Genomic DNA, 23,839 nt, shown 5'->3' with positions numbered 1-23,839 from the left:
ATACACTGACGTCCCTGTGTAGGCCAACCAGGAGGAGTTTTATTGAGAGATTCTTGACTTAATGTATCAGTTTTACCGTAAGAAGTGGTTTTTGATGCTTGTTAAGTATTTACTTACCAGTAGCCTTTTGCTATTCTGTTTTCTCTATCAACAATCTCTTTGAATGAGTCCTCATTTAATGAAAACAAATTGGGTTCCTCAATTTCAACGTAAAGACATTTGTTTCAGCTAATCACGGGACCTACCTAACCCCTGCCACTGTGAATATGGTTGTATTTAAAAAGGATTCACCCGACAGTCAACACAGAGTTATTTAAAGCAGTATTGGCCATTGAAAGATGTTGGATGGCAGCTGAATGTAGCAGCGCTCATGAATTTTATGAGGGCAAGTGTCCATGTCCTTCAGAGTTCACAGGTGGCTATTGAAAGGCCAGGCAGCGGATGGAAGATAGTTAAGGGACATATAGTAGCCTGAATAGACTTTAATTGCGCTCTGTGGAGAAGTCAGAGGGGCCACACGAAGGACAAGTCTGCACTTCAAAAGGCAAGTTAGAGGGCAAGATTGAAAAGTTTGTGACCCCCCATCTACAAGCGTATAAGTCATCAGCAAAAAAAAAAAAAAAATAGGAACACAGATTTGTTGTGTGTTTTTCAACAGAGCTCCAACAATTATACATCTAAATGTGTGAAGGTGGGAGAGACTCCGGGTGGGAGAATACTCCAGTGTGTGGCTTAACCAAACTCTCCTTTTGTCCCTAACAATGATGAGTGATGATGAGTGACAGGGGTGTTAGGAGTGGGATCTGGGGAACAGAATGTGCCTAAGCAGTGCTCACCGAAACACACAAAAGGTCAAATCAGAGGCAAGCTTTCTTTGCATCTGCGAAAAATACTGTACGGGCCATTTTTGTGACCCATGTAGTTAAATGTCTGTGCAATGACACAGGAACAATGAAAATGTTTTACACAGACTTTCATTAAACGCACCACAAATGACTAATGACAGATTTAGCACAAGTCGATATTTATGAGTAGTGTAAAATGTAATCCTATCTGCATGATTTAGTTTTGTTTCTTTGTCTTGGCACATGCTCCACACTTGCTAAAAGTTTTGTGGACATCTGTGCAGCAACTACAGCATAATCCTATAGTTGCAGACTCAATATTCATGGTGGAAGTAATAGCGTTGTAATGTTAACCCAACTAAAACACTTAATGGTATTGCCCTCTTTGCAGGCAAGTAAGAAAACACGCACAGTAGTTCTTTTGTTGCCCAATATCTATACATCCTGCTTACACAGCCCGACTCCACGCACAGTCCGCCTCTTAGCTGCCACCTCTTCAACACACACACACGCACACACATTATGCCCGACTACCAGCCTAGGATGAGGAGAACTTGCGTGCAAGTGTTTCCCAGGAGGCAACTGTAGACCGAGGCTTCTGAAGGCCCGGGGATGGCTCTAGATGGCGGTTAGCAAAGAACCAGTATTTTTTTTTTTTTGCCTCCTCTCCTCCTTCCCCTCCTCCTTTCATAGCTCAAGCCGTGATCGTAATGGGGGGTGACAGCTCACCTCTCCCTAGCGTGCCTACGGTCCTCGGAGCGTTAGACCCCCCCGACATAACCCCACCACCACACCCCCAAGTCCCGGAAGGCCACAAAGGTTACTCCATATGTTAGTCTGCAAATTGTTATGAATCTTTGTTTACACACCTTATTCACGTCATATTTGGAACATTTGTATGTGTTAACTCCGTTTGTGCTCGTCAGCTTTATGATAGTCCATGGTGGAGTCTGTCACTGATATATTTTGCTTTGTCACCATCAGGCTGTTTTTTTTCCTCTCTGACTTGTGACTCATTGGTACGAAAAGGTCCCAGGCATTCCACATATTAACATCTGCGTGTTGGCCTTGGATGTTTGTACGGAGGTTGTAGCACACTTCCGAGTCATCTCTGCAATGCAAACACACTACTGTAAATTCCGGACAATTGAGCGCACCTGAATATAAGCCACACCCACCAAATTTAAAGAGAAAAACACTTGGTTCATTTATAGTTTACCCTTGATCAAACTTACTTAAGATTTGGCAGATCAAGACATGTGATATTAGTGTCTGTTACGGAAATGCACTACTTTGTGTTTCTACACTCTAAGCATAATGGGAAATGTAGTTCTTTTAGCCATAAATTAGCCACATTATTGTTTAAACCGTACAATTCAATGTGAAAAAAGTAGCGGAAATTATGGTACGATTGACTCCTCCTCCAAAGAAAATGTAAGAAGTTTTTGTCAGTGTTTTTCTTTTTTTTTTTACTAAACAGATCAATTTCGTCTCAGTAATGAAATGAAAAATGTCTCAAATGAATAATAGCTTTGGGTTATCTCAGTTTTCAATGTTGTGGCTCACTGAGTGACTTCATTTATATAAGATACAATCTATATAAATATATTGATAATGCTGTCAAAAGGAGGAACGATCCAATTTGGTGTACTTCATTAGACAAATCTCATAGGACCTAGCAGAAACAGCCTCCTCCTATGCTCATCCTTTAAACGCTTCCAAGTTTAGCAAGCTCAATTATGACGTTATGCACAAAATTATAATTAAATCAGTACACTGCATTTAGTGCACATGGTGTACTTTGAGTGGTGACGCCAGTGCAAGCGAACTGGCTAAGTCAAATTGTATAACGAGGAGTGTGTGTATTGATGGAAGGGTTGCGTGTCGAGATGTACGGAAGGGTAGAGCACAAAAGCATGTGTAGTTGTGAATATTGGAGTAGGCAGAGTGGTAGCAAGGTCACTCTCTGTGCGCACAGAAGTGCTTTCCCTCCTCAAACTCAACTTGCTCGTTCTCTTTCCGTCAGTTTTTATTTTTTTTATTTTTCCCAAGCACTGTCTTCCTTTACTCCTTTTTCCTTATAGTTTAAATGATCAGTCAGTGTCTTGCTCTGTCCTCATTCAGATTCCAAAATAACATCTTTAAATTCTTTAGCACAGCTGGCGCTCATCCACATGGGATCTTAAGCATTGTTAATCAATAGCAATTTGTAAAACGTTAGTGTAGTAATATCTTATCTACAGTATATTACAGGATTACAACAAAAGTGAGCACTTTTGCTCACTTTTTATTATCCATTTTATTACAGTATATCTTGTCAAGGGACAAACAAACTGTGGAAATGACTTATTGATGACATCATCAGCAACTGGTGGATGTTACACACCATGTGCTCTTCCATCTTCCTTCCACTTGAGCCCCAATTTTCAATGAAAAGGATCATGCTCAGCTTCGGAATATCCCAGTACACATTAGAATCAATGTTTCCCCTCGTTGAACCACGGCTCCACAGTGCCAGCAGCATTCATGCAGCCCCAGACCATGATCTTGCCACTACCATGCTTGACTTAGTACTCGTGATACTCACTTGTTTTGCTACCTATTAGATAATAATGAGTTTGTTTTGAGTTACATTTAAATGGTTTTGTCTAGGAATGTGACAGAATGTCCATATGGTGATTTTACATTTTGTACATCCTATTAGAAAACTTAGTCAATAAATAAATGTACTTGACCATTTGAGACAAGTGTATTTCATTATATGGCTTAAGTATGGCTGAATTTAAATTTTATATATCGTTTTACATCGTCATATCGTGGTACATCCCTGAAATATTGCGATATACGCTAAGGGCCATACCACCCAACCATATTTTCTATTAAACTAAACTTCTGAGTCTCATGTGTCTTTCACATACACACAAAAAGTAAGCAGACGTATCAGTGCTGCTCTGGGAATCAATTTGCAAGGTTAGAATATGCAAGATAAATACCACAGGGCATGTGCACAGCGTCATAGCGTCTTCCCATGTAGCCTGAAGGCTAAAGCAGTGCCTTAGCCACACCCCACATTTCAACACGTTTAGGGATGAATACTGCGTCTACCCTGGGCACGCAATGGTTTTTTTTTTTCTTTTTGCCTTTCTGACAGACCTTCTGTCAAAATGTGTAATATGAAAAGTCTTAATTATACTCTGTTCCCAGTAATAGACTGCTTACAGATACTGTATCAGAGTGTACAAAAGGAGATGCTTGCTCGCCCATAAATAAGTTATTGCGGCAAAGATTTTGTGATGAGTTTTCTTAAACGCTGACTTCTCTTGTAGTTAACATAACTAGAATAAGTTGTTCCTATTAACTCATTGACTGCCAGCTATTTTCAGAGAAGAGAGCTCCATACTGCCTGAGAGTTTTGGGGCATTTTTTCTGAACTTTCAAGACCCACAGAATATTGAGTTTCCAGACTACAAAAACATTGAAACTATGTAAAGAAACATTAGACTCTCTTCTTTCATCAGGAAAAAAAAGTTTGTTTCTAGCCTTTTGAGGTTTTTATAAATTGGCAGTAGAACATTTATGTTTTCAGCAAAAATACCTGATTTTCACCGAAATCAAAAATGAGCTTTTTCTGCTGAGAAGCAAATTCAAGCAGAATGGTACCTGACATCATAATTTTTGTTTTAGTGACACCTCAAACATCTGAACAGTTGTTTGCTTCTATGAAACAACGAAAACAACAAAGTGCTGCTGCTTAAGTGCTCTCTAAGTGACTCATCACTGTGATTTAAGTTGATAACTCGATTGATATTGATCACTTACAATCCATTCATACCAGCCACTCATTTTCCCTTTAGTAGCTCCTGATGACATCATTTGTTTGAGTCTCACAGCTTTCTTGTTTTAAATTCCATAAAACAAAGTTCAAATCATTAAATATGATACACCCATTATTAGTATGGAAATTAGCAGCGGGACTCTCAGGACTCCTGAAAGCTTGTTATTTGAGTGACAGCCCGAGACATTCGTGGTTCATTGCACTGTATTTAAGATATGTTTTATGTTTTTCAAACTCCATATTTGGCACATTATCCTCGGGTGGCAGCTCACACCTTGTTGGTATTTAAGACACATTTCAGCCAATTTTACTGGATTGTGACGGCAGTCGCAGCTCCCTCATAACGGGGAGGTGTCGTCTGCTGACAGATCACTGTCTGGATGAGGGAGCACAGCAGCATCCCACCTCATTACCGTAGCAACACACTAACCGAGAGACCGACACACTACTCGCTATGATTAAGATGTAAATTTCCTCTAATTGGAATGTAAATTCATACATTTATATGAAGACGTCAGCTGTCAGTTTGCAATATTGTGTCCTTTTCTCTGCCGCTCCCCTGTTCCCCAGGCAGGGGACGAGGTGCCTGTAATCTGTATCATACTTCCAGCAGCCCCATCCTGGGATTTGCCGTTTGTTTAATGCCAGCTCTATTGTCCTTCATCCAGCCCATCATTGTAATTCTCCCCATTCATGTTTCTGTGTTTTGTCACCGTCTGATTTGCTCTCGCTACCTGTGTTTGTTTCCCCATGCATGGCTGAGCCGCCAGGGCTTCAGGGACAGGGACTAGGACAGGGAGGGAGGGGAGGCTGGGTTTTGAGATGGGGCCCGGGTCATTGGGTGGCCGTATTTTGTGTGTGCATCGATTACTTCTGCTGAATGTTCCTGAATGCAAATAAGTCTGCCACTTTGAGAGGAAGCACATGTATCTGAAGTAATTAATTTTACCCTTGAATGCCAGCTGTGGTGTTGGTGTGACGTGTTCCAAATTGAGCTTTCGCACCAAAAAGGTGTTAATTTAGGGATTTGGCAGATGAAATAAGTGTGTTTGCCAATATGTATTATGTCCACACAAATCAAATGTGTCTTTTTGGATGCCGATTTCAAAGCCTGGGTCATCTTGTGGCTTTGTGACTACGCTCAAATGTGACACAGTCACACAATATTGGCACAAAATATGAACAAATTAGCAATTTTAAATCTCACACTTTTTCTTGTTGCTCTCTGTCAATTAAAAAACAAGAATAATAAAATAGAGAACACTCCTTCCTGATTTTTGCCAATTTCCTGATTTTTTATTTTTTTCAGTTATTTGTTAGTCAATGACAACACAATTGAAACAAAATGTTGTTTTTAAATGAAACTTTTTAGTGAGAAAAAAAAACCCTAACCTAAGGCCCTGTGTGAAAAAGTGATTGCCCCCTTAAACCTAATAACTGGTTGGGCCACCCTAGCAACAACAACTGCAATGAGCAACAACAACTTGCAGTGAGTTTCTTACAATGCTGTGGCGGAATTTTGGCCGACTCATCTTTGCAGAATTGTTCCAATTCAGCCAGATTGGAGGGTTTTTGAGCACGAACTGCCTTTTTAAGGTCATGTCACAGCATCTCAGTAGGATTCAGGTCAGGATTTTGACTAGACCACTCCAAAGTCTTCATTTTGTTTTTCTTCAGCCATTCGGGGTGGACTTGCTGGTGTGTTTTTGATCATTGTCCTGCTGCAGAACCCATGTTGGTTTCAGCTTGACGTCAGGAACAGATGGCCAGACATTTCGACTTCAGGATTTTTTTGTAGACGGCAAAATACAGGCTTACATTTATACCACAGCAAGTCTTCCAGGTCATGAAGCCGCAACAGCCCCAGACCGTCACACTACTGCCACCATATTTTACTGTTGGTATGATATTATTTTTCTGAAATCAAATACCTTTATTTCAGATGTAATGGGACACACACTTTCCATATATGTGATGTTGCACATATCGATGTCGGAATCGGATATTGAGTGTTGAGCAATAACGGCATGTCGGTTATCGGCAAAAAAGCCAATATCGGTGTGTGTGTATGTGGATGTATAACTCACATGGTCATGAGCTGACTGTTGTTGTGAATGACTAATTTCTTGTGCAACCACCTAACTGACATGCCATATCTTGCTCATTGAACATGATGTTGTTTGCTGTGTGAATAGCACAGATCATTGTGCGTCTGTGGGCGTGTACCTTAGAATATGCATATTTTCAGTGCATTCCACTCAGGCCCATTGTCATGAGGTGCCGCTCACGTCACGCAAACCTTTCATTACAAGACTATCAGACTTTAAGAGTTTGTCATTGCCACGGATCCTACAGAACTTCCTTGATACCTGATAAAGATTTTGTACGAATACATATGATCTCAAGAAACACTTTTATTTGAGTCCAGACTAGTGGGTTCAAAAACGGTCCCATGTTCCACACAGAACTGAGTTCCCACGTTGTACGAGTCCAGCTGAGAGTTTACCTGAACACCAGGAATTCCGACAATGCTTCCATCGCATGTCAATACTGCTCCACCCACGTCTGGCACCATATCTTCATGTCATGCCCCAGCTCAATTAGCAAGAGATCCTAATAAACCTCTCACTTCCATCCATCACATTCCTGTTGAACGCACCGAAGCGACGGCGTGGAAACTTGACACGTTCCCAGACGTTGTTTGGGAGAACGTGGAATCTGCCTCTGGTCAGATGAATCAGTTAGAGCTGGTCGTGTGGGAAGTGCTGTGATTGTAAGACGGCCTATCCGGAATGCAACCACTCCCATGCACCGAGCAGCTGCACCTGTCAGCTGAGGTGAGGTGGCTGAGGAGGAAGTGGTTCACCTCCCTCTCTTGCTTTGGCTACTTAGAGCTTGAGTTGTACAAGTCCTGTGTAACACATGAATGCAATACCTGGTCCATTTTCTATGCCGCTTATCCTTATGAGGGTCGCGGGGTTATGCTGAATGCTGACTTCGGGCGAGAGGCGAGGCACACCCTGAACTGCTCGCCAGCCTATCACAGGGTACATATAGACAAACAACCATTCACATTCATACTTATGGACAATTTGGAGTCTCCAATTAACCTAGCATGTTTTTGGAATGTGGGAATCTCCTGACTGTGTGGCCAACATGCTAACCACTCGTCCCCCGTGCATCCCCAGAATGGACTTATTTGCATAAAAATAAAGTTACTGTTTCATCATTTTCATTGCTAATTCCTGTATAGCATTTTTAAATGATGTTATATAGTGATGAGCCAAAGAAAGCAATGTTTTGTTCTTGCCAACGTTTGTACAGTATGTGTCATAATGACGAATCTCAAGGTCACATCCACAAAGCCTTAAAGGGACTGTTTCCCTCTTGCTCAAGATTGATTTTTTGAACCAAAAATATAGAAGATAAAAATAAAGAAGACCACCGGCTTGCATATGTTGCCATTAGTGTTTTAAAACAACATACTGAAAGGAAACATGTGGGATGTCTGACATCCATGCCTGTCACTTCGCAGCATTGCTATGACTGCACAGTTTGCAGTCACGCTGTTATGATTTAATGATATTTGGTTAGCAGTCGTAGCAAAACCTAAACAAATCTCTATTGTTCGCTGACAACAGACATGGATATTGTGTGTATGTGTTGCATGGGTCGTGGCTTGCATGCGCAGCCCAGGTAGAGGGTGGGCTATGATTCTTGTAGAATGTACGATGAATGTACCTCTTGATAGCAGCATAACTGTACCCTTGACGCATGCACATGCCTCTCTACCAAGTTGCTTGTGCAATTATTTTTATGACATCGTGCCTGTGTTATTAAACACCTTAAGTTGGATTGACTTGAAATTTTTCACACAACTCAATGCCGTCTGCAAAGAACCCACTGTAACTGTGACACCACAGAATTTGGTACACTGTTCCAGGATCAAACTGTTGCCATCATATTTCAGATAACTAATGGTCTAAGCAATTTTAAGCGTGCACACATGCATACAGTTCAAGTTCCAAATGTGAAAATGGGTAATTGTGCATCATGGAGCTGTCACAAAAGTTATGTTTGACATGTATTTTTTCACAAAAAGCCCTTTCCTTGTTGGGAAGTGATATTTTCCTGAAACTATGTCCTACAGCTGATGACGAAAGAACAGAATAAGGTAGAAACAAAAACTTTTTTGATGAAAGATAAGTCTAATCTTTCCATATTTATATTACCATAGAACACAATATTCTGTGTACCTTGAAAAATCTGTCAAAATAGTCTAAAATGGCCGGTACTGAAGAAATTTAAAAAATGGATGAGATTAATAACTTAATATTGACTTTTCCTTTGCGGAAATTCACTTATCGTGGTCAGGTCTGGAACTAATTAACCGCGATAAACAAGGGATGACTGATCCAGATTGCTCATTTGCCACACAATTCATCACGGAAAATATTCTTCAGCATGCACAGACACTATGTGTATTAGCTGAGAAAGTTTCTCCACCTTTCCTTCCCAATTTTTCATTCCCATTCTTGGAAAAATCGTTGGCTCACCAATGGTCCGAACCTGACTCTGTAGGTCACAGCACAGAGTCATCAGGCATTGCAGGAAGGAAAAGTGGGGCAGCGAACGAGAGGGGGATAGACAGTCATAGAGAGAGAAAGAGAGGGAGAGAGAGAGAGAGCATTTTGTCCCCCAGGTATGACCGAGTCACTCATGCAGAAGGATCCCACATGGAGGAAGGTGGAAAGGGGGGTGATGAAGAAACTCTTGGCTTCCCTCTTTTCCCTGAAAACACATCTGTCTTCTTTCTCCATCCTTTCTCCTTTTGTGCATCCTTCCTTCACCTTCCTACACAGAGCTGCTGAATGCCGACATTTGAAAGAAACTTTGCAGGGATTCTTTCTTTTTGACACACTTGTGGTGCCTCTTACATGCAAATCTGTGTCGACCACAGCATCCTTATTTTAGTCTAGGCCAGAGTCGTCTCATGGCTGCATGCATTAAAACAATTAAACTTGGTCCCCTCCCTCACCACAACAATCATTTGCGGATGTGTTGGGTGAAATTTAGCAAGAAATTATCATTTTCTGAATCACTTCACTCCACTCGCTTTGTGCCGCTTTCGTTCTTTCTGTTCCTGCATCATGTCTTTCAGCTCCTTTAAAAGGACTCCAAGCCCCCCGTCATGTTCTTCTTTTTGCTTCCTTTCTCTGTACTTTTTTTGTCCATCATTATCCAACAGCACTTTTCTGTGCGTGCAAATGCTTTTTGAACAGGTTCCTTTCTTTCTTTTCAGGGCGGATGTCATTGTTGCCGCCTGTGGGCTGGGTGTATTTATTTAGGGGTAATTGGTGTGTGGATGAGTGAGGTAATGAGGTGCATCCACACTTGGCTGCATGCTCCCCTCCTGACGAGGCCTAGCTGGGGCTGCGACATGAACTCCACCACGCTCCCGACTCCTCCACACAATCCAGAGTGGCTCTTATACACCCAGGTGGACAAACACAATTGCTTGGTCTGATACTTCAATCAAGAGCCTGGGATTTGTGTGTGTGTGTGTGTTTTGTGTGTGTATTCACACATTTGTATCCAGGGAGGGAAAGGACACAGTAGGTTGTTTGCTTGTGTGGCGGCTTGTGTTTGTGTAAGTGATTTTTTTTTTCAGTGCATGTATGAGTGCGTGTTCAATGGAGCTCAAGAGGACCTTTGGCTCTCCTAGCCCACTGCCAACCTCCAAAGTGGCCCGGATGTCCTGCAGAGTTACCTAATGATTTCACTTACACCTCCCTTATCTTTCTGGCCCGTGTGGCTGCAACCGTCTGACGCTTCAGCCTTTACATGCCATTTGCTGCCTCATATCCTGTGAAATTCAATTGCACAGCACCAACTGTAGCCAGAGTAGGGGGATATCCCTCACTCCCTCCCTCTCGCTCTTTGCTCACTCTCTTTCTGCCTACGTAAATACAAACAGCTCTCGCTCCATGCCGTTTCCACATCATCACCAAGCAACATTCACGTTTGCCGTGGCCCATTTTGTACTTTAAGGTGTTTCTTAGCTAATGTTACGCATCGGTTGTTGTGTTGTTATCAGGGTAATTGCTACGGACCTTGCAGCCTTTGATGGATACACAATTACTGTATGCAAAGCATAAGTGGACTCATTTTAGTGCAGGATTTTGAGTTGCTAATGGTGCATTATTCAGCTTTTGGTCTGTCCCCAAAAGTGCCGGGCCAAATCAAACACGCCGCTCCAGGGTAATTGAGGCCCACTCCGCACCCCCTGCGGTGAGCACGGCAGAACTGTAATCCCCTGACAACTCTGACTTGGCCCCAATCTGGCAGGCCGCCCATTTCCCAGCAAAATGCCGAACTCGGGCTTCAGGGAGGCTGAAGAAGTGGATGGCCACATTGGGAACTCTTTCCAATTTAGTTATTCAACTCACTAAACCTCTTCTTTTATCTCTGTACTCTTATTTTGTGCTCTGTTTCTTCTACAGAAGTGGCTACTACACATACAGTATATTGAAAATTGGATCTTTTAACAGTTTGACAGTTTAAAGCATTATTAATTATTTAAAATTTCAGCGTTATTTTTCCATTATTTCTGCTGAAGGGAGAAAATAAATCTCTGAACAAACTGTGTTCCACCTTGGCGGTTACAAATGCACATTATATTATTCATTATTATATCATTTGACATTCAAATGCAAAGGTGACTATGGGGTGTTATTTCATGTTTAGATGGCTATAATAATTCTATATTTAGAAAGTCATAAACCAGTTTTCCATGCTCCAACTATGAAAGTATTTACTTTTTTAATATTAAATTCGACTTGTTGAAATTCACTTATCGCATTTGGGTCTGGAACCAGTTAACCACAGTAAATGAGTGATTACTGTATTTTGTCAGAATAGTTGACCTGATTTCATATGCATTTTCGTTTGTTTGTTTATTTATTTTTATTATTTTAATTAATTCCAAACAATGTCAAAGGTGCCAGCTCCTATAGGGGGCATTTTCCAAAGAGGGTATTACATGCATTTAGCACTGTCTCTCTTCATTTTTAACTTTAGCTTGCATGATCCTCAGGCCCTGGCTCACTTTGTAATGGCTTTAATAATGCGTAACAATTAACACTCAGCCGGCGCTCTAGGTTAACGGCTGGCTAAAGCGTTTCGGGCTAAATTAAAAAAAAAACATAGTGCATCAAAAACCTTGGGGTTGTGTGGAAAATGGAAGGTGGTGAATTTTTTGACAGGGCAGCAGAGGTGATGTCTCATTGCCCCTGACACCCCGAACACCCTAAAGGTGGCTTGGCCAACAGTCCACCCAGGAAGGACCTCACCTTGCTATAGCTAAAATTATACATGCACCTGCCCGCAGGGAAAACAGCGTACTAGAGATGAGAGTGGTGGTAGAGGTGTAGGTGTGGTGGGGGAGAAGCAGTAGATAGGAGGACAAGAGGATGCAAGAGACTTTTGAAAAAAATGAATATCCTAAAATTAGCCTAAAACAGACATGCAGCGGGGAAACTTCAGTCAGCATCAAAATATTAATTCTAGGCTTGTTATTCTTTTTTTTTTTGCCTTTTTTTGAAACACTTATTCTGAAAGAAGGACCAGTCTAAATTTGCCGACTTTTTATGTGTCCTGCAATTGACTGGCGACCAGGCCAGGGTGTACCCCGCCTGTCGCCTGAAGTCAGCTGGGTTAGGCTCCAGCATACCGCCACAACCCCAGTAGGAGAAGCGGTAGAGAAAATTGATGGATGATTGTGTCCGTTTGTAGATTTAAAGTTTGGTCTATGTTCACGTAATATGAGTCTGCACCAGAGAGGAGACAGTGAATAGGTCAAATCGAGGTTTTTCAGAGTGCTTCAGAAGTTCAGTAGATTAGTGGAACGAAGCAGTGCAGCCTCAGGTGATTCCACAGAGAGCATAGGAGCTACTGTGTGACTTTGACCAAAGAAGCACTAAAAGGACAGTAAGTCGATGTGAGTGCAGATGTTATCATCAGCTGTTTTCAACTGTTCATGTAATGTAATTAATACAGTCACACTAATCACAATGCCTTCCATCACAATCATAGAAAGTAGCGGGCATGCATGATATTCTGACTATACATTTATACCACAAGCTCATATATAAAAGAAAAATTTGCATCTGTTCCTTGAAAGCAGCAGTTTTGTCCCAGTATCTCAAGACGGAGGCTCCAATAGAATGGTAACAATTCTGGATGCTCCCCAGTGGCAGAGTTCAGGCTGTTTGCCTGTCGACTGACGTGCAGTGAATGGCCTTAGAGGCTCTAGGCTGGTCTATGTGTGGCCCGGCTGGTCCAAGTCAGCAGTAATGACTAGCTTTGGCCAGCATGCCTGTTAATGTGAATGGGGTTACTCAGGGCAACACCTTTTCAGCTGGGTCCTATGAAGTCCCCAGTATGGTGGTCTTTGTCCGTACAAGGGCTGTCCTCTCAGCAAAAAGGGCTCCTTTTTTGTGAGCACTATCAACTGGTGATGGATTATACCCACCCCCGTTTATTCATTGGGACAGATTAACAGACACGGATGCATGCAAACATACACACACATACTCATACATGCGGGGTCTCGCAAAGACAACAAACGTTGTTTTGTCCAATTGTGTCTTGGATAGATGAAATCTACAAAAATAGATGAGAATATCTATAACATATACCAATAGAGATATTGTGTATATTTTATTTTATTATTTTTTACCCAAAATCTACCCTCATCTGCAGGTTTCAGAAACCTACAGAACGTTTTTACCATTTTTTTGTTGCTCTTCTAAAGCATCTACCCAATGTTTTTTTTTTTTTTTATCGTTAAACCGGCATAGCGCTCTCATTGTAAAATGTGTTCCCTCCTTATATTTTTTTGCTGGCACATGTCTTCTTCTGCGAGAATGATTAAGCTCTTCCCAAAGGGTCAGTCACATATGCAGGCTGCCACAGTAACCTCCAGGTGACCCTTAGATTTGTCGAATGTTATCCTGGTAAAGTTTGTGCTGAAGACGAGAGAGATTTGGCGTTTTTATTTACAGTACATGACTGAGTTTCACAAATGTTGTGGAAAGCTTGCTTTGCAAGACCTGCAGAGCCCAGCGGTAAAGTGTGTGTATCTGCTCTTTTTTTGTATGACCGGTGGGTGGAGACTGAGTGCAATTGTTAATATTACATGACCAAAGGTCCATGGTAATGCTGTGGTTTTTACTTTTTGGTGGTTTGCAGTGTGGGAAGAGACTGGTATTTTATTGACTGGACCTGACAAGAGCCTGTGAACACCAACATTCAAAAAGTATATGGGCATTTCCATGTAAATACTGAAAGGCAAATAGACAGTGTACGTGTGCATGACTAAAGTTCTGGCATGCATAGTGAGTTTTCAGACAGATTTTTGTGAATTGTAGATTGTTGACAATGTTGGTTTAAAAAACCCCAAAGAAAAAAGTATCTGAATCATTGTCCTGTGTCTCTGTGAAGTGTGATTTTTACAACATGGCATCTGTATGGTACTAGAAAACCTGCTCCTACCAGATGTGTCAGTGATGCCTTAACCTGAGGAAATTCATCGTCGGAGGGATGAAATGTGTGTTCGAGGGTTGGAGGGCGCAAGAGGTCCCCCAGATAGTGCTGTCATAACCCATGCAGCCGCTCTCGTTGCTACGGGCCTATGTGTAGTGAAGGCAGCACTTAGATATGTTTGTACTCTACGCCCTCTATCCCGCTCCCTTTCTCCTTTGGCTCCATGTCACCCCAGGGGTAGGACCAGCACTTCCTGGCTGTGCCCAAGTCCATAACACCAACTAACCCCCTCCCCCTTGCTACCCACTACTGCTCGGGTCAGTGTGCCCTCGCCTCCCCAACCCTGTCAACCTACAGCGCCCACAGTCCATACAGACAGTGGCCTGCAAAGAGAAACAAAACAGATCTGAAAAGAGACCAAATGGCCCCACACAGCGCTCCCTGTCAAAGGCCTTGACAGGCCAAAGCAGAGGCACCCCCTCAGAGGAGGACCTCGGTTGAAGATGCTGACGACAGAGATAACAAGTCAAGTTGTTATGGTACAGCACACTTACACTTTGGCCCCTTGTTTGCCCGTTTTGCTTATTCCGAAACGCTGTAGAGCTAACTGATTACCATGCATGTCATGCTTAGTAACATGACAGATGCTATCAAATGCTGTTTTACATCAGTCTGTGGACCGTGAAGGGTAAGTGGAGGGGGCGCCTGCTACCTACTCAAAAGCAATAAAGATTCCATTAGATTTAAAACATAAACATGAAATATTTTCAGCCAGTCAATTTCCTGTTAGGACATGCTCACTTAAAATGAAAATCAGTTGTGTTATTAGTCACTTCCCATTCTTTCAGTGTTTGGGAACATAATTACACTAAAATGCTTAGTCATCCTTCTGTCAGGCAAATTAGCCATGAAGCAGAAGACGTTTCTGGCCTGTGTGACATATGTCCCACTGTCTTTACAAATGGATTATTTGGGATAAGGAAGCAGGTGACAAGATGAACAGGTGTCCTTCGCTGAAGAAAAGAGTCTTTTCAATCACTATTTGTATGATTACAAAAGAATTGGTTGAGAATGTATGCACTCCTTGATAAATATAAGTAGCCCTGGATAAATGTATGCACTGTAATAGCTGTGAGAATGAGGCTATAGTAAATGAAAAGATGTAAGACGATTCAAGTTTGGAAATGACAAACACTTAAGGTCAACAGGTGATTCCTTATGCAAGGCCATGGATCAAGTTGCACTCTTTGTTACCGCAAAAAAAGCGGAAGGTAGAGCTTTTTTCCTCTGCTTTTGTTTGCTGTGGGTGAGTTAGAATTACCCAAGTGACAGGATTTTGACCGGTGCTCTTGCTGCATTTTTTTTTTCCTGTCAAGGTAGTGGAAGTATTCTGTGGAACGACTGGGATAAATGGGATGATGCTGTGCTTCTCAAATTGAAAAGCACATCATCTCATTATGTTGGGGTTAAAGCTAACATGTTCCTCTGGATCTAGCAAATGATTTTCCCACACAATGGGGTGTAATTTTATCGGCGTGAGGGATTATGGCACTGTGAGGCAATTTAGTCCGCAGATAGGAAGCAACTATGGGAAAGTTTGACATTGTTTAAATGTACTACTATTGGTTGTCCCGACTGGTTAGTTGTCACAGTGTTGAGTTTCTCTCATTTCACTGACTAATATTATGGCAGAATTATTGAAGAGCTTATATACTGAGCAAATGGTGAGTACAATAGTTTGTGCTAAGTAGGTATTTAATGGCAAATGTCGTGTCACTTCTGTTATTTTTCTCCAGTCCCTGGTTAATCTGATTTGAACGGTCAGACCAGTCATCAACAAAGTGTTGGGTTTCCCATAGTTTTAAGATGTACAGTGACATGGGCCATTTGAAAGTCTGGCTAAAACACTATGGGAGAAATGACTCGTTAAAAATTAGCACCTAATACTCTGATCATTAGCAAGCCGTTACCACTGGTGGAATGCCTTTGATGGCACTGCTTTGTGTGTAGGCGGTTTCTTTTTAAGCTCCAGCAGGGAAATGTCTGTTTTAGACTGTGAATGGAGTGTATCCACTCTTGGATGATGACGCAATGGTTATAGAATAAACAGCAGTGATGAACCATTAGACGGTGCTTTAATCCCGACAAACATCCGCCACTGTATACGTAGGCGAGGAACAACAAGCAGCATGAACCGCCATATTCCTTAAGAAGAGGCAGTTTGGGGTGATTGGTAATCTGAATGGAATTGCCCATTGTGGGGTGATATTAGTAACCCTCTTAGGCAAAGCTAGTCTGTGGGCTGGCCCCGAGGGCTCATTTCAAGTGCTTAATGCTCGTTTGGAGCTTTGTCACCTCTCAGCCTGTCGCCAGCATGGCCGCCCCCCAAGCCCCTCTGGCCACGCAACGGAGCTGAACCACTGCTCGCCACCAGGGAGAGAGCTCTGACATCACACTTTTTAACACGGTCGATCACGTGCACATTCACATATACTGCCCTCTGCATCGCATCCAATGGTGTAATTTCCCGCCGTCCGCTGATATCCAGCAGCATCCCCCCGCCTCCCATTAGTTCCTCCACCATCGTGAAGGTTGCCAGGCAGCCGGGAAAGACTTCACTCACACATACACCCCACGATGCCTCTGAGGGTTTTCCGGATGTCCTTGTTTACACCATGGAGCGTGCACATCGTTGGGAAGCAGATTCCCAGATCATGTGTCTTAAGCTCTCCGCTGACCTCCGTTAATTTGGTGTCAATACAAATGTCCGTACAGGCGTGGCCTATCACCTTTAGCGAAACGTGGCTATTCCATCCGTATTAGCCGGGAGTATTGGTGGCAGGCAGTAACTAGCCTGGCTTTTCCCTGAATGTGCCGAGCCGATTGATTGGTTTTGTCTGCTCCTCCCTTCAATTTTGATGTTACCATTGATTGTTCTCATGTGGCCCTGAACTCAAAGGTTAGAGGAGCTGAGCCACACTTCTGGATTGCTTTGACCTTCGCTCTGCACATGCTCAGTGGGCCCACAGAGCCCAGAGCCAAACACATGCAGCTAAGCCAGGACTGTGGGTGCGTGACAGCCAGACAACGGTGTGATGTGTGATATCTTTTTTTTTTTTTTTTTACTCCCTACACCCTCTGAGGATGATGTATATGTGATTGATTTTCCTCCATCCCCGCTCGCTAGCGTGTTTCCGCTGCAGTGCACTAAGCAGGACTGAGTCCAGGCTTGATCAATGCATTGTTTTTCTTTTTCAATTACACTTGACTGAGCTAACGACACGAAAGGTTACGCAGGTGAGGTTTGGCAGGGGTTGGAAGAAGTAGCGTCTGGAGGCCCCCTCAAGGCCAATATGTGAGTCTGCGGAGGAAGAGCACAGATCTCGGTGTGAGTTGAAACCATCCGCTAATCCATCATATCTAGAACTCGCTAGTTCGTCATTGTGAGTTTTCACCAAGCAGGTTTTGGGTTCTCCATTTTAAAGGTTTTAAATATTATATGACACGGTTTCCAGTAGTATGATAAAGTAGCGCACTAAGGGGTTACATCCCTGCTTTTGACACTAAAGTGCTTTCTGATGTGGGGTTCAGTCGGTTTTCTTTAATGTATGAGGAGCTTGTTTCCAGACCCGCTCCATGTGTAAAGTGCCTGTAGACAACTTGTGTTGTAAATTGGCACTATATAAAATGATCCCCATTTTTCAAGACCCGTTGTTCGACAAAATCAGAGGAAAAAAAGTACAATAGGAATTTTTATCAGTGAAAAAGCAACTAGTAGATTTTAATTTTTACGAAGCCACTGGATTGTTGGATAACTCTACTTCATTGATCAAACATTCACATGAGTTTTTCCTCTTTCTGAATGGAATCTGTCCGAATGACTTTTCTGAAAACAATGGTATACATGGAAAGGAATAATCCAATCTCTGGTCTACATGCGCCGCTATAATCAAACAATTCAAACAAGTCAATGGGGCATGCACAGTAAAACGTAAACATCAACATCGAGTTTTTCTTTCACATGTTGGAATAATTCTGTATTGCAAGTTTTTTCGTCCGTCCAGTCTTGAAATTTATTTTGGATCGAAAACAAACTTTCCACAGCAGTCCAGTGCTGATTACTCGCCTCCATTTTTAAAACTGAGGAACGTCTCTAGCTGCGTGTTATGTCATATCTGAGCGTGGATAAAAAGGGTAAATTCTTTCCGTTGGAGCAAATAAACCAAATGCAAGTGGAGTATTTGGTTCCATGTATAAGTGGCTAGTGTCTCAAGAGCCTGCTTATGACCACAAACGTGGATATGATAGCACCACTTGATGAGCCAGACTTCAGTATCTGCTCACCACTTCATGGGCGACAAGATTACAACACATCTTGGTATACTGTACATCTTACGATAGCTACTGTATGCTAGTGTTGTGTCCCACTCCTCAGTGTTACATTGTTGTATCTGATATATGGCATCTTTTATGGAGCATAGTTGCATGCATAGTTTATATGTAAGAATTTGATAACCTGCACAGTAACCACACACTGTATCTCTATCGGTCGCTGGTGAGGGGGAAGAAAAGCTCTGACATTTTTGGAGTCACTGGTTGGTTTGCTTGTGTGAGATGACATTTTTCTCGGGAAATTGTATATTTGAGTCAATACGGTCAATAAAATTGACGTGATTAGCATAATGGTGGAGCTACCATACTGCTGCTCCATAGGTTGGTCAATGTGAGTTGACACAGTCCACAATGGACTGAATGGACAAAGTAATTTTTTATGATATCAGCATGCAACACAAAAACCAGTGTCTTCATCTTTTCTGTCCTTTTAGTGTGTTGCACCACCATGACATCGCTATACCTTCAGTAGAAACACAAGACACATCAAGGTTTACCATTCCAAAGCACCCTTCTTAGTCCCGTGTAACCTCATCTTAACCATCCTACATTAAATTATAGGTCCTTCACAGTGTCTCAGTAGTCACCTGTCCAACATAATCTACCGGGCGGCATAAAGGCCACTGCTCTTGTTTCAACTCACAAAGGACTCGAGTTCGCCGAAAGCAGACCTCTTGAGTTTGACGCCTCCATGATCTGTTGACCACAGTAGCAGGAGGAAGAACAAAAACTCCATATCAGACTAAAACATCAGGGAATACGTTTTGCAGTTTTAACTCTTTAGATCCTTTAAAAACAGCACACAGAAAAAGAAGGAAGCCGTCTACCCTTTAGGGGTGAAGAGCATTGCGTACTCCTGATTATCTCTTAGTAATGACGCCGTTAAAGCCTGTACCAAAACACCTAGTCATTAGGAAAGAGATAAGTATCTATGGGAGCCTCCTAAAGCTGCATGTCTGGAGGGGGTAAGGACACAGTGGGCAAGCCAAGCTTTACAGGGATGCGCGGGGGGGGGGGGGGGGGGGGGGGGGGGGGTGTTATGGGGGAGATGTGAGATGCAGGCTTTGACCGGGAGGTTTCAGATGTCATGGCAGATTCTTTCAGGGGAAAATTACAGGGTTCACCTCCTCTTGTAGCCGGCATGCCTTCATTCTGATTCCTCTGTAGATGCTCAAGCTGGCCAACACCGTTGACACTTCACTCTCAGAGCCTCTTCAGCACTTTGTTCATTGGAGGGCCATCAGGCGCTTTTTCTGAAGAGAGGAGTGTAGCCCCGATTAAGCTTTATAGCAGTTAGCGTGTTGGTCTTAGGGGGCTTTACACGAGTGGCCCTCATTAACCTCTTAGCGTCTTTGTGCTCTGAGTTGGCACAGGGCTGCTCGGCAGATAAGCTTTGCTGTGAAACAAGTTACTCAGCGAAAACGATCCATTCCACTGACTCCAACGGTCATACGTGTCAGCTCACGTGCATTATTCATGCGCATTCGGTCTGAACTTCTCAGGGTGCCTTGACGCAACAGCGACCTAGTCATTTGTGAAATATACGTACAACAAATGAACCTGCGAGACCAACTGAAACCTCCGTAGTATGCATGCCAGGCCAGTAGTTGGCGATAGCAACACCACGCTAAAGTGTGTCATCCACAACAGTCATATCACATTTGGGTGACATTTACCAGTACAGGGAAAAAACTAACATCTAAACAAGATTACATGCAGTAGAACCTTGGTTTTTATTTTCACGTGCACTGATGAGGCCTTCAAGAGCACTGCGTAATTCTGATTGTCAGATGAATGGGTTTTTCTGTAATTCAGTACAAAAAGTTGATAAGGAAGCAACGTCTTTATTATGTGTGAATGTAAATAAAGAGAAATATTGAAACTTTGTAACTCTTAATGCGGAGGTACAAATTGCTGCATTTAAGTATGCTTGGAAATCCCACAATATTCACTTAAAACGTGAATTCAACTTTGAATGCAACTTGTCATTCCCCATAATAACACAGTTGAAGTGTGATTCAAATATCCTGTCCTATCTTTCTTTAAAAAAAATACACTACAAATATTTTAGACAGTGTGACATGGTGATTAATCGTGATTAATTAATTAATTTGAACATGTGATTAATCTGATTAAAAATTGTAATTAATTTCCAGACCTACTAAAAAGATATTTTTGTCCTTACTGTCTTATATCAATGTTTCTAAGTAATACGTACTGCAATATGATATATGGTTCTTAATTTTCCCATATTTGACTATGTTTCAACGATTTTAATTACGTTTCAAAAGTCCTGCAATCATTTTTCGTTAAACTTTTTCTATGTACACAAAAATATTGTTCACATCATCTATCAGGTGCATATTACTCCAAAAGGTGCAGTTTAATTGTCCAAGGCGTCCAAAAACCAGTCAATATCTGGTGTGACCACCTTTTGATTACCATATACTCCATATGCCACACCTAAGGTGGATGAATTATGAATGATGTATGCTCACTAACCCAGACTTGGACAGATTTGTGAACGATATTGGAGTGAAAACGGCCTTTTGTGTACGTAGAAAAAGTCTGACGTCCTTGAGTTCTTGCTTATGAAAAATACTCTGCTAGCGTATACATTGAAATGTTGACAATGCCATCGTCATGTGACTAAGCGCTGCCGTTGTCGTCTTGTGAATGCATCTTATGTAGCATACACAACACTTCAGAGCAGCTCCGTTCTCTCTCTCTCTCACACACACACACACACACACACACACAGCTTCTATGAGACGTAACAACGAAAGCTCTCTGAAGCATTTTCCAACACGCTAGCAGGACTGTGCAGAGTGCTGAAGCATCTAATGCAATTTCAAGGCAACATGACTCTGTGAATAAACATCTCTGAAGGCGACCATCTACTGTACGTTGATCCACTGTGGAAGTGCGTTTTTGTCAGTCAAATAACCCCCCCCTCCCTCTTCTGATTTGTATAGCGACTCCATTTGCCTCCTGACTTGTCTGAGACGGTGAGTCGTGTGAGCAAGGGGGAGCTGGCAGGAGCAGCCATGGCGGCCTCAGCCTGCGGCTCAGCCACCTCCGGCACCAAGCGCCTGGACTACAAATTTCCCCACTGAGGGACGAATAAAGGCATATCTTAATCTTAATCTTAATTTCTAGTGCGACCAAAACTTCCTCCTGTTTGCCATGACGACCTGCCCATGTGATGCCCGGACACATTTCATATCATTTCAAACTTCTTTTTGTAGTTTTCTCACAAAATAAAACCCTCTCAAACTACACAGGCTTTGTGTTCACTCTCATACAAGCGTAAAAAGAAGTTCATCACTTCAAACAATCACGTATTAAAAGACTTCTCCACTTTGTTGACACTTTTTCTTTCTGTTTGGGTAACACAAAAAGCCAAAGAAAAAGTGATACTCGCAGATCAGTGATTTTATAAGAAATTAGTCAATCCAAGTAGAAGACAAACTGGTGAAATAAAGGCTGCTAAGGAGGAAACTAACCTAAAGTGCATGTAAATCAAAACTGGGTCTTGGGTTCTAAAAGGTGGCAGGGGAATTTTTATTCTTCCTGCCACCCACTAAGTCTATCAAAATGATAGCACAAAAAAAAACAGTTAAAGAAAAGACTGGAAATCAGTGGACCAGTGGAAGGCCAAAACACAAAATCCCACACAGCACAGTTTAGTCTCATTAAATACCAAGAGAGTCAACTGAGGGTGTTGACTCTCAAACAGTCACAAAAAAGAACTGCTCAGCAAATGCTCCTTTTATACCCGCCCAGCCCTGCCGATTACTCTTACCTTCAGCTGGGAGTGGACGCCACAGGTGCTTCCACTTGCTCCTAATGACAAGGTGATTCAGGTGGGGGAAAAAAACAAAACTCATAACGAGTCGCACAAGAAATAGTTCATATTATATTCAATTTTTCACCCTGGAGAATTCACTACTTTCTCAACTCATGGAGTAAAAATGAAAACTTTATGCGGTGTTCTCATGAGAATAGTACAATATGAATCAAGCTCCATACTACATTACCCCCAAGCTAATTATTATTAGGAACAAGTCCCAGTGAATAAAGTCATAATATTATGCTCTCAAATTAATCTATTCATTGTGTTTCTATACAATTAATTTTAATTTGATTTTCTCCACATGAAAATGCATTAATATTTTGTTTTAAGTCTTCCAAAGTGATAACATTTATTATCGAAACAGTAGAACTTTTTATGTTCTATTGTCTTTATTATCAGAAAATTTATTATATTTATTCTGTTCAAATTGTGATCCCCCCCCCCCCCCCCCCCCACCCCCAACGAAGACTTTGGTCTTTATTGCTGAAGAAAAAAAATGTAATAAAAAGGATCATTTTATCCTCATAAATGTTATTCTCATAAAGCCATTGTACTTCAATCTTTGTTCTCTGGAAATTCCAATTGTTTTCTTATAAAATTAGGACTTTTTTTCCTGAAGAACATTACATATTTATTCTCTAAAAATAAGACTTATTCTACTATATATGTTTTTTCATAAATAATATTTATTATAATTTATGGAAACTTCTTTTTTTAAGGAAAAAGTTCTGGGGTAATGGTGGCTTTTTTTCTCATAGTTTAAATGTTGGTAAATTCAGTATTATTGTCATCAATTAATATATGTCTGTAAATTATAATTTTTATTCTCATCTGTGAAAAATCTTGAAAAATTAGGACCTTTTTTCTTTTTACATTTTTGGAAATTACTTTTGTAATACATAATTATATATTTACACTGTAAATTACACATTGGATTTATTTTTTTCTTTTATAAATAAATGTTCAATTTTTTTTATTGTGCAACAAGTATTACTTATTTTCTGGTAAAATTGAAATCAATAAAATTTTGGTAAAATTTACATTTTTATTCACATGCTCATCAAAATGGTGAGCTGTGTGTGTGTGGGGTGGGTGGGGGGTAATAGTGCGCAATCATGCATCATCCATGACTGTTGTACCCGATTCATAGGATATCATAAGTTATAAAAACCAATGTAGTCCAGTGACTGAGTTCCTGCTCCCTGTGCTCTGACACGAGGCAGCAAAATAACTCTGTGCCATGCTATGGCTCCACTTCCTCGCTTTTTTCCTCCCCCCCGCTCCATCTTTGCCATTGTCATTGTTTCTGTAAGCGTGCTAAAGCAGCAGCAGCAGCCAGCCACGGTGGATTGCCTGACCTTTTTC

At 41.7% G+C, this 23,839-nt stretch overlaps 1 protein-coding gene across 3 annotated transcripts in view; it reads left to right on the top strand.

Moving 5' to 3' along the window:
- The window catches only part of elp4 (elongator acetyltransferase complex subunit 4), a 48,703-nt gene extending 26,808 nt beyond the window's left edge, over positions 1-21,895 (top strand). The window contains exons 10-11 of one of the 3 annotated variants that reach the window (XM_058089125.1): positions 21,594-21,715; positions 21,771-21,895. In XM_058089125.1, coding sequence (XP_057945108.1) covers positions 21,594-21,715; positions 21,771-21,777 — 129 coding nt within the window. In that variant the 3' untranslated portion in view covers positions 21,778-21,895. Of the gene's footprint in view, positions 1-9,982; positions 11,299-21,593 lie in introns of those variants that run through there. The other 2 variants (XM_058089123.1, XM_058089122.1) reach the window with 2 other exon arrangements.
- The last annotated feature ends 1,944 nt before the right edge of the window (positions 21,896-23,839 follow it).

Source organism: Doryrhamphus excisus, chromosome 12, assembly GCF_030265055.1.
Source record: "Doryrhamphus excisus isolate RoL2022-K1 chromosome 12, RoL_Dexc_1.0, whole genome shotgun sequence".
Classification (NCBI taxonomy): Eukaryota; Metazoa; Chordata; class Actinopteri; order Syngnathiformes; family Syngnathidae; genus Doryrhamphus; species Doryrhamphus excisus.
Note: the sequence above shows the minus strand (reverse complement) of the source record. Positions and strands in the feature narration are given on the sequence as shown.